Genomic DNA, 11836 nt, shown 5'->3' on the forward strand with positions numbered 1-11836 from the left:
TTTAACTTTTTGGTTCAGAATGTGCATTTTGTGCAGATTTATGTCAAAATTTCGTGCTTAAAAGTGATTTTTGAAGTAATTAGTTAAGTTAAGTAGTTTTTCGACAATTAGACAAAAATTAGCGTACAGCAGATGAAACGTGGTAACAAAATGCCTCTGGCTTAGTTGTTATTTCAATCGTAATATTGCATCATTCTTAGATTCTTATAAAAAGAAATTTAGCCTAAAATTTGTCAGTTTTTAAATGATGAAAACGTGCAGACGCTTACTATTTATAACAGATATTTTATTTTAGTAATTAGTCAGATAATTAATTAGGAAGTTTGTGAATTGACATTTTTTAAATGTTTGACCTATTTTCAGAATTTTTTTAAAACTTGTGACCAACTTTTATTAAACTTTATCCTCAAAATGACGAACCAGAATGGAGTCAATGGAGTGGAACACAACCAAGAAGAGGAAACTTTTTTGTTTACTTCCGAATCCGTCGGAGAAGGACACCCAGGTTTGTCCTCGATTTTAAATATTTTTTTTAAATTTAATTTTATGCAAAGATATTTTTTCATTTTTTTTAGTTCAGATTTTACAGAAAATAATTCCGCACAAAATGAAATAAAAGTTGCAACTAAATATAACCAGTCTGCCAGTGTATTAAGGAATAACCTACATTTTGTTAAATAAATCTTGCCCTAACTAGATAATAAAAATATTTGGTTTGGGGGTTAAAGTTACCCCTTGTTTTTATTGCCATATACTTCTACATGAGATTTATTATTTCTATTTTTAAAAACCACTTATTCCAAAAAAATAAAAACTATAAATTATATTTTTAGATAAATTATGTGATCAAGTAAGCGATGCAATTTTGGACGCTCATCTTCGCTTGGACCCCGATGCAAAAGTTGCCTGTGGTAAAAACTTTATCCTCAATTTGTATAAATGAAATTTTATTTTAAATTTGTAGGAACCCTGTAACCTTGTAAAATAAACATCAAACTATTTTAAACTTTTATTAATAGCAAACATTTGATGGACTTGGGTCGTCTTTAATGCTTTGTTGTATTCTTAAAATGGAGTCAATGTTTGCTTTTACACTTTGACAAACTGTTTAAGTTGTTTTATGTCAAAATAACACAAATCATTGATGCCAGTGTCACTAATATATATCATCACTGTGAAGCTAACAAGATGTAAATTTACTTTTTAGAAACTTTCTCCAAGACTGGGATGGTTTTGGTTGGAGGGGAAATTACCTCAAAAGCTTCGATTGATTACCAGAAAATTATCCGAGACACGATCAAACAAATTGGATACGATGATTCCAGCAAAGGTAAAACTTAATTGTTAGTTTGTAATTAACATATTTATAATGAATAAGCATATTTGGCTTTAAGTTTTATTTTTTACAGACAAAGTTCTAAAATTTTTCTGTTTTAACCATTCTAAGAAAGTTTTTATAACAAAATTTGTTTTTTATTTTCCGTTCTTTAAATTTTCCATTATTAAATCTTTTGTTAATCTAAACAATGATTTTTTTCAGGATTTTGTTCGCGAACTTGCAACGTTTTGATCGCGATCGAGCAGCAAATATCGGAGATTGCGGATGCTGTTCATGTTGGAAGAAAAGATGAGGACATCGGAGCTGGAGACCAGGGTCTCATGTTTGGGTGAATATTTATTTTATTATTGTTTGCTTGTCTTTTAATGAAAATAATTTGTAAATTGTCAATTTTTTAAAGCCCAATAATTTGTCATTAGGAATTCAATTACTTTTAATTAAGTAAAAAAGTTAACTTTTAACGAGGTTTAAATATTTTGCAAATTAATTATTTTTTCCCCGAACCCAGATACGCAACTGACGAGACAGAGGAGTGCATGCCACTAACCGTGATGTTAGCTCACCAACTTAACTCAAAATTGTCCGAGTTGAGGAAAAACGGAACCTTACCTTGGCTCAGACCTGACTCGAAAACTCAAGTGAGTCAACTCAAATCTATGTGTGCATAAATGTGTTACTTTTACCATTTTTTAATTATTTTAAAGCAGTAAAAGTGCAGAAATTATTCTAATGCATCTTTTGTGCTAGATATGACAATTTTATAAAAATCAAAAAAGTGAAATAACCCTTAAATTTCCCTCAAAACAATTAGATTTCATATTTACCAAATTAAAATTTTTAATTTCTAAAATAGAATATTTAATATTAAAATTTTTGATTTGTAATAAACAACTTAATTATTATTAGGTCACAATCGAGCACAAATTAGACCACGGAGCAGTGATCCCCATCCGAGTCCACACCATCGTCATCTCGGCTCAACACAACGAGGAGATCAAAGTGGAAGACTTAAGAAGAGAGATCATGGAGAAGGTAAAGTTAATTAATTTTTTTTTAATTTTAATTTTTTTTAATTAACTTAAAATTTAAAATTAACTTTTTAGTTTACACAGTTACTAAGTTATTGTAAAAATTTATTTTTCTTAAAAACCTAAATTTTACTTTGATATTGAGTAAATATAATAAAAAAGAATGCTTTAAATATTTTTGCTTTGTTAAAAATGCCTTCTCATGTTTTAATGTTCATTAAATGCTGAGTCATTATGACAAGCGAATAATTTGAATAGGTATATGCTGAATCATGATTTCTTTGGAAAGTTAATAATAGAAAAGAATTCAATTTAAATATTTCATAATAACTTGTGGATATTTTAAATAAACATAAATTTATGAATTTTTTTATTTATTTTTGGCTTAATGCTTAATTATATTATTCGTAGTCCTTTAAATGCACTTCCACTTAATTAATTAATATTTTTTTTGTATATGTTTTTATCCTTGATGTTGGAAGGTCGAATGCGCGACTTAAACAAAGAGTATCATCAGACCCAGCCTCGAGTTACCTTTGATAGTTTGGGATATTATAGATTATAATTGGCCGATAGTTATGCTGCTGATTAAGTGCTGGCTCAGCAGGAGTTCATACCGTTTATTGCGCCTTACTTGGGGTCGCTACAGCATGAGAGTGGGGATTGAACCCACAACCTCATGTGTGATGTGATGTAGCAAGTGTTCTTACTACTACACCATGCTGCCGGTATACAACTGTAAACTGGAACCTAAAAACTTTTTCTGTTTTCACTAACAAACCTGATACCTTTAAATATTTCAGGTCGTTAAAGAAGTTGTTCCAACCAAGTACCTCGATGAAAATACAATTTATCACATCCAACCTTCTGGGAAGTTTATTATGGGAGGACCAATGGTAAGACGTTGTTAAAAGTAGTTTAATGATAATATTTCATTGCATGAAGTTTCTAACTTTAAATTGTTTGCTTAAGCTTGCTGAGGTGCATGTTTGTTGTTTTAACAGCATGGCTATTGTTGTATTAATTTTTGCATGGTTTTATTATTTTTCTACTAATTTCTTTAGTTTGGGTAGCAGTATCATCAAAATTTTTAAAAAAACAAATTTTAGAATTCACAAAAAACAAATAGATTCTAGTAACCCAAAACTTTAATGTTCGAAATTTACAGAAATCAAATTTTTTTCAATTTTTGTGAAATTAATTCTCAAAAACAGTTTAGTTAGAAAAAGAAAAATAGTTTCTAATAGAAGAATAATTCTGGTGAGTTACCATTACAATATGGTAATAGAGTGGTTAGAATAAGTCTAATGGTGTTTAAGATGTATAGGATGGTGTTTTTGCTGGCAAAAATGGTTCAGAGCTGGTTTATAATTGGTCTTTAATTGGTTTCAAGTTGGTTAAAATAATCTTTTGCAATCTCAAACTTAATTCCATTAAATTCAACTTTTATGGAGACTTTTCTAATTCCTCTTTGAACAATCTTGATTGTTTTCTAACAATTCCCATTGTTCCTAAAGGGTGATGCGGGACTCACAGGGCGCAAGATTATTGTCGACACTTATGGGGGTTGGGGGGCACACGGAGGTGGGGCTTTCTCGGGGAAAGACCCCTCAAAAGTGGATCGATCTGCAGCTTATGGAGCAAGGTGGATTGCTAAATCTTTGGTCAAAGCAAAAATTTGTCGGCGAGTCTTGGTTCAGGTGAATTTATCCTCAACTTGGGGTGAACTGAATTTATCCTCAATTTGGGGTGAAGTCTTTGTTTTAACCCAAATCTAAAATTAAATTTCCCGTCCTTTAGTCATAAAATTTCGAATAAAAACAGAAATTTTCTCTTCTTTTCCAAATACCTTACTTTATCCTCGATATCTCCACACTAGGTGTCATATGCGATTGGAATTGCCGAGCCAATGGCGGTGTTTGTTCACAGTTATGGTACGAGCAAGTACACCAACAAACAACTTCATGATATCGTGATGAACAACTTTGATCTCAGACCTGGCATCATTATAAGGTTCGATTTTGGGATTTTTCAGGGGTGAAAATAAGGAATATTTTGGGATTTATAATCGGCGATTCCTAGGGGTCAAATTTTCGGAAAGTTTGGGGTTTAAAATCGTAAAATTTTAGGCGTCCAAGCTTGTTTTTTTTGTTCAAAAATTGAATTTTTTTTGTTGGTTTGTCAGAGATTTGAATTTGAAAGATCCAATCTATCAACAAACCTCGAGTTTTGGTCATTTTGGTCGATCCAAGTTCACCTGGGAGCAGGTTAGAGATGTCAAGATGCCATCCGATCTTGCTTAACTCTTTCTTCCTTGAGAATTTTTTCTGCTTTTTGTTTTTTGGTGAACTTTATACAAAGATTTTAATTCAGAATTTTGTAAATATTTTTAATTATTGTCAATAAATTTAAAAACTTGAATTGTCGAGAGTTTTAGTGTTTCCCTAAAGTTACAGAGGTTTGGAAAAGTTAAGCGGAAACACTGAGGTACATTGCACGATTTATTATTTTCATTTTTTGCATGTTTTTATTTTCACCCGGTTTCTAACATTTTTAACCTAAAATAAAATTTAAAAAAAAATACAATTTCCTAAAAATGAATTTATCCTCATTCAGGGTGATGCGGGTCTCACAGGACGAAAGATCATCGTCGACACATATGGGGGTTGGGGGGCTCATGGAGGGGGGGCTTTCTCGGGAAAAGATTTCTCCAAAGTTGATCGAAGTGCCGCTTATGCTGCTCGCTGGGTCGCGAAATCATTGGTCAAAGCTGGACTCTGTAAGAGGGTTCTAGTTCAGGTGGGTTTGTGATGTCATAACCTTTATTGTGATGTCATAACTTTTTCTGTATTATAATAATGTCATTATTATGACATCACAGGTCTCATATGCAATCGGAATAAGCGAACCACTCTCAATTTACGTGAGTTCGTACGGAACCTCAAAACTTCATGACCGCGAACTTCTCAAGGTCATTAACGACAACTTTGACCTTCGACCTGGAATCATTGTCAAGTAAGAAAATTTTATCTTCAAAAATAATAATAATTTAGTTCAAGAAATTTTATGGAATTCAATTTTTGCAGAGAACTTGGTTTGAGGAGGCCGATCTACCACAAAACCGCTTGTTATGGTCATTTCGGTCGTAAGGGGTTCAGCTGGGAAGTCCCCAAACCACTTCGCATCAGCCCCGAGATCAAGGAGGCTCTTACATCCGCTTCATCCCCTCCCTTAGTTAAACGACAGAAGTTTGGAAGTCATTAATCAGGGGATTTCCCTTCGTCAACGGGTGCTTTATTCGGAATTATGACTAAATATAATAACTATGATGTCACAAACAAAATTAGAGTCCATATTTTTAAGTAGTTAAGTCATTTCAATGTCACAATTTCTGAGTATGATGTCACAGAATGTCATTCCTTTATTGTTTATGCAGTTTTTATCATTGTTTTATTTCTAACGTAATAGTGACGTCACAATGTTACGCTTTGTTCCAGATTGGTACAAATTATTGCAAGTTCTAGGTAATCATGATTGTAAATATTATTTGGATTTTATTTCTTTTAACACGTAATAAACTTTTACACCACCATACAGTCATGTGTCAACTTTTACACCACTATACAGTAGCGTGTCAACTATTACACCACTATACAGTCATGTGTCAACTTTTACACCACTATACAGTCCCGTATCAACTATTACACCACTACACAATCACGTGTCAATTTTTACACCACTATGCGGTCACGTATCAACTATTACACCACTACACAGTCACGTGTCAATTTTTACACCACTATACAGTTACTTGTCAACTTTTACATCATTACACAGTCATGTGTTAATTTTTACAACGTTATACAGTTGTAATTATACGAAAATTCAAGTTTTTAAGGATAAAATGATTTCGTAAACGCGATATGTTTGGAAACTTTCGTCATTGACTTTACTTGTCGATATAGCCTTTGTTGCAACATGAAAACAATTTTTGACTAATTTTTACCTGCGTACCACAGTTAGTAGTTTTATTCCGTAGGGCCTTTAAATTGGACATTTAAATAGATTTATAGATTTCGTAGATTTTTCGAGTAAAACAATGGGTTTAAACGCTAATACTGTATTTTGCCTCCAACATAAGCCTGGTGTAATCAGGCAACCCAGTTTAAGGCATTCATGCTTAAAACTAAACTTTAACGGTGAGCAGATCGAAAATCATATTTTTAAAATATTTTCAAAAATTATTGATATATATATAAAAGTTATGACACTTTTATTAAATTTTGCACAAAACCTGAAACTGAAAAAAAACATTTTATTCGGTTTGTTTTGGCCCAACTAGCATTCAAGATAAAACTTGTTTTTGTTAATTTTAAGTAGTATAAAAGTAACAACATTTTATATATGCCTTATATGTGTATCTCAATAACCTTATAATGATGTTTTTTTTTTTTTAAATGTTAAGAAATTGTATTTATATAATTACGTTCTAATATTTTTACTGATTTGTTTTGTTAACTTTTTTTGCGATGTCTTGTTTAATAAATAGTTATTAAATAAGCTTGTGTTGTACATACGTTTCGATGGATTAACTCGCTAGCGCGTCAAACTTGTAATCTTGCGTTCTGGGCTCGAATCCAGCTCATGGTAAGAGAAGTTATGACACTTTTATTAAATTTTGCATAAACTTCAAAATTAAAAAATAAATATTTTATTCGATTCGTTTTGGCCTAACTAACATTCAAGATAAAACATTTTTCAAAAATATCAACTAGAACAAAAGTTACAGCACTTTTATATATGCACCATATAAGGTAGCGTAACGTCATCAGTATATTAATATTAAAATAAAGTTTTTTCGAATTATTATTAAACGCGCAGTAGTCTAAAAATCCTATTTCCGAAATATTTTTGAAAAATATTAATATATATATAAAAGTTATGACACTTTTATTAAACTTTGTATAAAACCCGAAACTGAAAAATAAACATTTTATTTAATTTGTTTTGGCTAACTTTTAAGTTAAACATTTTTTTTCATTTTAAGTAAAATAAAAGTTACAGCATTTTTATAAATGCCTTATGCGTATCTGAATAACCTTATAATAATATTAATTTTTACTTTTAGGCAGAAAAGTGGGTTACCATATAAAATGTTTGCTTATTCTATTTTCGGGCGATGACCAACAATTAAGAAATTGTGTTTATATAATCTGTTTTCGAACTCATGACATTTGGTATACAAAGCAACGACCTGACCAGTGAGCCATCATAACCGGTAACAACAAACAGCTTAAATGGTAATCTTGTATAATTAAAAACATCAAAAAAAAAAAAATATTTACAAATAAACAATAACAAAAAGTGTAATAAAGAGAGTGGGCTGATACCTAAAATATTAAAACTGCCGGCGCATATATAAAAACTGCTGTACATTCTACTGAATATTTTTTCGAAAAAGATTTTATCTTGAATGTTAGTTATTTTCCAATTTTAAGATTAATGCAAAATTTAATAAAAGTGTCATAACTTTTAGAAATATTAATAATTTAAAAAAATATTTTTAAAATGTGTTGTTTAGACTATTGCGCTTTTAATGGTATAGTCAAAATTAAATTTAAAAAATTTGATTATTTTGAAAAAAAAAGTCGGCCCCTATGATAATGTACTGATGACGTCACACATAGGCGTATAACGCATACGTAAAATTGCTGTAACTTTTGTTCTACTTAATATTTTCAAAAAATGTTTTATCTTGAATGTTAGTTAGGCCAAAATGAATCGAATAAAATATTTATTTTTCAAATTTGAAATTTATGCAAAATTTAATAAAAGTGTCATAATTTTTACAAATAATAATTTTTTAAAATAATATTTTGTGAATATGTTGTTTAGACTACCGCGCTTCTAATGGCATGTCCTAAATTCGATTTAAAAATTTGAATTTTTATTTTAAAAAAATTGACCCCAATATTAATATACTGATGACGTCACACATAGGCGTATAACGCATACGTAAAATTGCTGTAACTTTTGTTCTACTTAATATTTTCAAAAAATGTTTAATCTTGAATGTTAGTTAGGCCAAAATGAATCGAATAAAATATTTATTTTTTAAATTTGAAATTTATGCAAAATTTAATAAAAGTGTCATAATTTTTACAAATAATAATTTTTTTAAATAATATTTTGTGAATATGTTGTTTAGACTACCGTGCTTCTAATGGCATGTCCTAAATTCGATTAAAAAATTTGAATTTTTTTCTAAAAAAATTGACCCCAATATTAATATACTGATGACGTCACTCATAGGCGTATAACGCATACGTAAAATTGCTGTAACTTTTGTTCTACTTAAAATTTTTAAAAAATGTTTTATCTTGAATGTTAGTTAGGCCAAAATGAATCGAATAAATATTTATTTTTCAAATTTGAAATTTATGCAAAATTTAATAAAAGTGTCATAATTTTTACAAATAATAATTTTTTTAAATACTATTTTGTGAATATGTTGTTTAGACTACCGCGCTTCTAATGAAATGTCCTAAATTCGATATAAAATTTTGAATTTTTATTCTAAAAAAATTGACCCCAATATTAATATACTGATGACGTCACACATAGGCGTATAACGCATACGTAAAATTGCTGTAACTTTTGTTCTACTTAATATTTTAAAAAAATGTTTTATCTTGAATGTTAGTTAGGCCAAAATGAATCGAAAAAAATATTTATTTTTTAAATTTGAAATTTATGCAAAATTTAATAAAAGTGTCATAATTTTTACAAATAATAATTTTTTTAAATAATATTTTGTGAATATGTTGTTTAGACTACCGCGCTTCTAATGGCATGTCCTAAATTCGTTTTAAAAATTTGAATTTTTATTCTAAAAAAATTGACCCCAATATTAATATACTGATGACGTCACACATAGGCGTATAACGCATACGTAAAATTGCTGTAACTTCTGTTCTACTTGATATTTTCAAAAAATGTTTTATCTTGAATGTTAGTTAGGCCAAAATGAATCGAATAAAATATTTATTTTTCAAATTTGAAATTTATGCAAAATTTAATAAAAGTGTCATAATTTTACAAATAATAATTTTTTAAAATAATATTTTGTGAATATGTTGTTTAGACTACCGCGCTTCCAATGGCATGTCCTAAATTCGATTTAAAAATTTGAATTTTTATTTTAAAAAAATTGACCCCAATATTAATATACTGATGACGTCACACATAGGCGTATAACGCATACGTAAAATTGCTGTAACTTTTGTTCTACTTAATATTTTCAAAAAATGTTTAATCTTGAATGTTAGTTAGGCCAAAATGAATCGAATAAAATATTTATTTTTTAAATTTGAAATTTATGCAAAATTTAATAAAAGTGTCATAATTTTTACAAATAATAATTTTTTTAAATAATATTTTGTAAATATATTGTTTAGACTACCGCGCTTCTAATGGCATGTCCTAAATTCGATTTAAAAATTTGAATTTTTATTCTAAAAAAATTGACCCCAATATTAATATACTGATGACGTCACACATAGGCGTATAACGCATACGTAAAATTGCTGTAACTTTTGTTCTATTTAAAATTTTTAAAAAATGTTTTATCTTGAATGTTAGTTAGGCCAAAATGAATCGAATAAAATATTTATTTTTCAAATTTGAAATTTATGCAAAATTTAATAAAAGTGTCATAATTTTTACAAATAATAATTTTATTAAATAATATTTTGTGAATATGTTGTTTAGACTACCGCGCTTCTAATAGCATGTCCTAAATTCGAATTAAAAATTTGAATTTTTATTTTAAAAAAATTGACCCTAATATTAATATACTGATGACGTTACACATAGGCGTATAAAGCATACGTAAAATTGCTGTAACTTTTGTTCTACTTGATATTTTCAAAAAATGTTTTATCTTGAATGTTAGTTAGGCCAAAATAAATCGAATAAAATATTTATTTTTCAAATTTGAAATTTATGCAAAATTGAATAAAAGTGTCATAATTTTTACAAATAATAATTTTTTTAAATACTATTTTGTGAATATGTTGTTTAGACTACCGCGCTTTTAATGGAATGTCCTAAATTCGATAAAAAATTTTGAATTTTTATTCTAAAAAAATTGACCCCAATATTAATATACTGATGACGTCACACATAGGCGTATAACGCATACCTAAAATTGCTGTAACTTTTGTTTTACTTAATATTTAAAAAAAATGTTTTATCTTGAATATTAGTTAGGCCAAAATGAATCGAATAAAATATTTATTTTTCAAATTTGAAATTTATGCAAAATTTAATAAAAGTGTCATAATTTTTACAAATAATAATTTTTTAAAATAATATTTTGTGAATATGTTGTTTAGACTACCGCGCTTCCAATGGCATGTCTTTAATTCGATTTAAAAATTTGAATTTTTATTCTAAAAAAATTGACCCCAATATTAATATACTGATGACGTCACACATAGGCGTATAACGCATACGTAAAATTGCTGTAACTTTTGTTCTACTTAATATTTTCAAAAAAAGTTTTATCTTGAATGTTAGTTAGGCCAAAATGAATCGAATAAAATAATTATTTTTTAAATTTAAAATTTATGCAAAATTTAATAAAAGTGTCATAATTTTTACAAATAATAATTTTTTTAAATAATATTTTGTGAATATGTTGTTTAGACTACCGCGCTTTTAATGGAATGTCCTAAATTCGATAAAAAATTTTGAATTTTTATTCTAAAAAAATTGACCCCAATATTAATATACTGATGACGTCACACATAGGCGTATAACGCATACGTAAAATTGCTGTAACTTTTGTTTTACTTAATATTTAAAAAAAATGTTTTATCTTGAATGTTAGTTAGGCCAAAATGAATCGAAAAAAATATTTATTTTTTAAATTTGAAATTTATGCAAAATTTAATAAAAGTGTCATAATTTTTACAAATAATAATTTTTTTAAATAATATTTTGTGAATATGTTGTTTAGACTACCGCGCTTTTAATGGAATGTCCTAAATTCGATAAAAAATTTTGAATTTTTATTCTAAAAAAATTGACCCCAATATTAATATACTGATGACGTCACACATAGGCGTATAACGCATACGTAAAATTGCTGTAACTTTTGTTCTACTTAATATTTTCAAAAAAAGTTTTATCTTGAATGTTAGTTAGGCCAAAATGAATCGAATAAAATAATTATTTTTTAAATTTAAAATTATTCAAAATTTAATAAAAGTGTCATAATTTTTACAAATAATAATTTTTTTAAATAATATTTTGTGAATATGTTGTTTAGACTACCGCGCTTCTAATGACATGTCCTAAATTCGAATTAAAAATTTGAATTTTTATTCTAAAAAAATTGACCCCAATATTAATATACTGATGACGTCACAGATAGGCGTTTAACGCATACGTAAAATTGCTGTAA

At 28.2% G+C, this 11836-nt stretch overlaps 1 protein-coding gene across 2 annotated transcripts; it reads left to right on the forward strand.

Moving 5' to 3' along the window:
- The first annotated feature begins 367 nt into the window (after positions 1-367).
- On the forward strand, positions 368-5961 carry LOC145740743 (S-adenosylmethionine synthase-like). Of its 2 annotated transcripts, none has more exons than XM_082558576.1 (10): positions 368-505; positions 834-911; positions 1208-1330; positions 1541-1667; positions 1848-1977; positions 2246-2371; positions 3171-3263; positions 4984-5166; positions 5249-5382; positions 5454-5961. In XM_082558576.1, exons 1-10 carry the CDS (start codon positions 412-414, stop codon positions 5629-5631), a joined length of 1266 nt encoding a protein of 421 aa, XP_082414702.1. In that variant the 5' UTR covers positions 368-411; the 3' UTR covers positions 5632-5961. The 2 variants fall into 2 exon arrangements, with proteins under 2 accessions (XP_082414702.1, XP_082414703.1); XM_082558577.1 differs by lacking the exons at positions 4984-5166; positions 5249-5382; positions 5454-5961 and adding exons at positions 3885-4067; positions 4247-4380; positions 4553-4976.
- The last annotated feature ends 5875 nt before the right edge of the window (positions 5962-11836 follow it).

Source organism: Corella eumyota, chromosome 1 (assembly GCF_963082875.1).
Source record: "Corella eumyota chromosome 1, kaCorEumy4.1, whole genome shotgun sequence".
Classification (NCBI taxonomy): Eukaryota; Metazoa; Chordata; class Ascidiacea; order Phlebobranchia; family Corellidae; genus Corella; species Corella eumyota.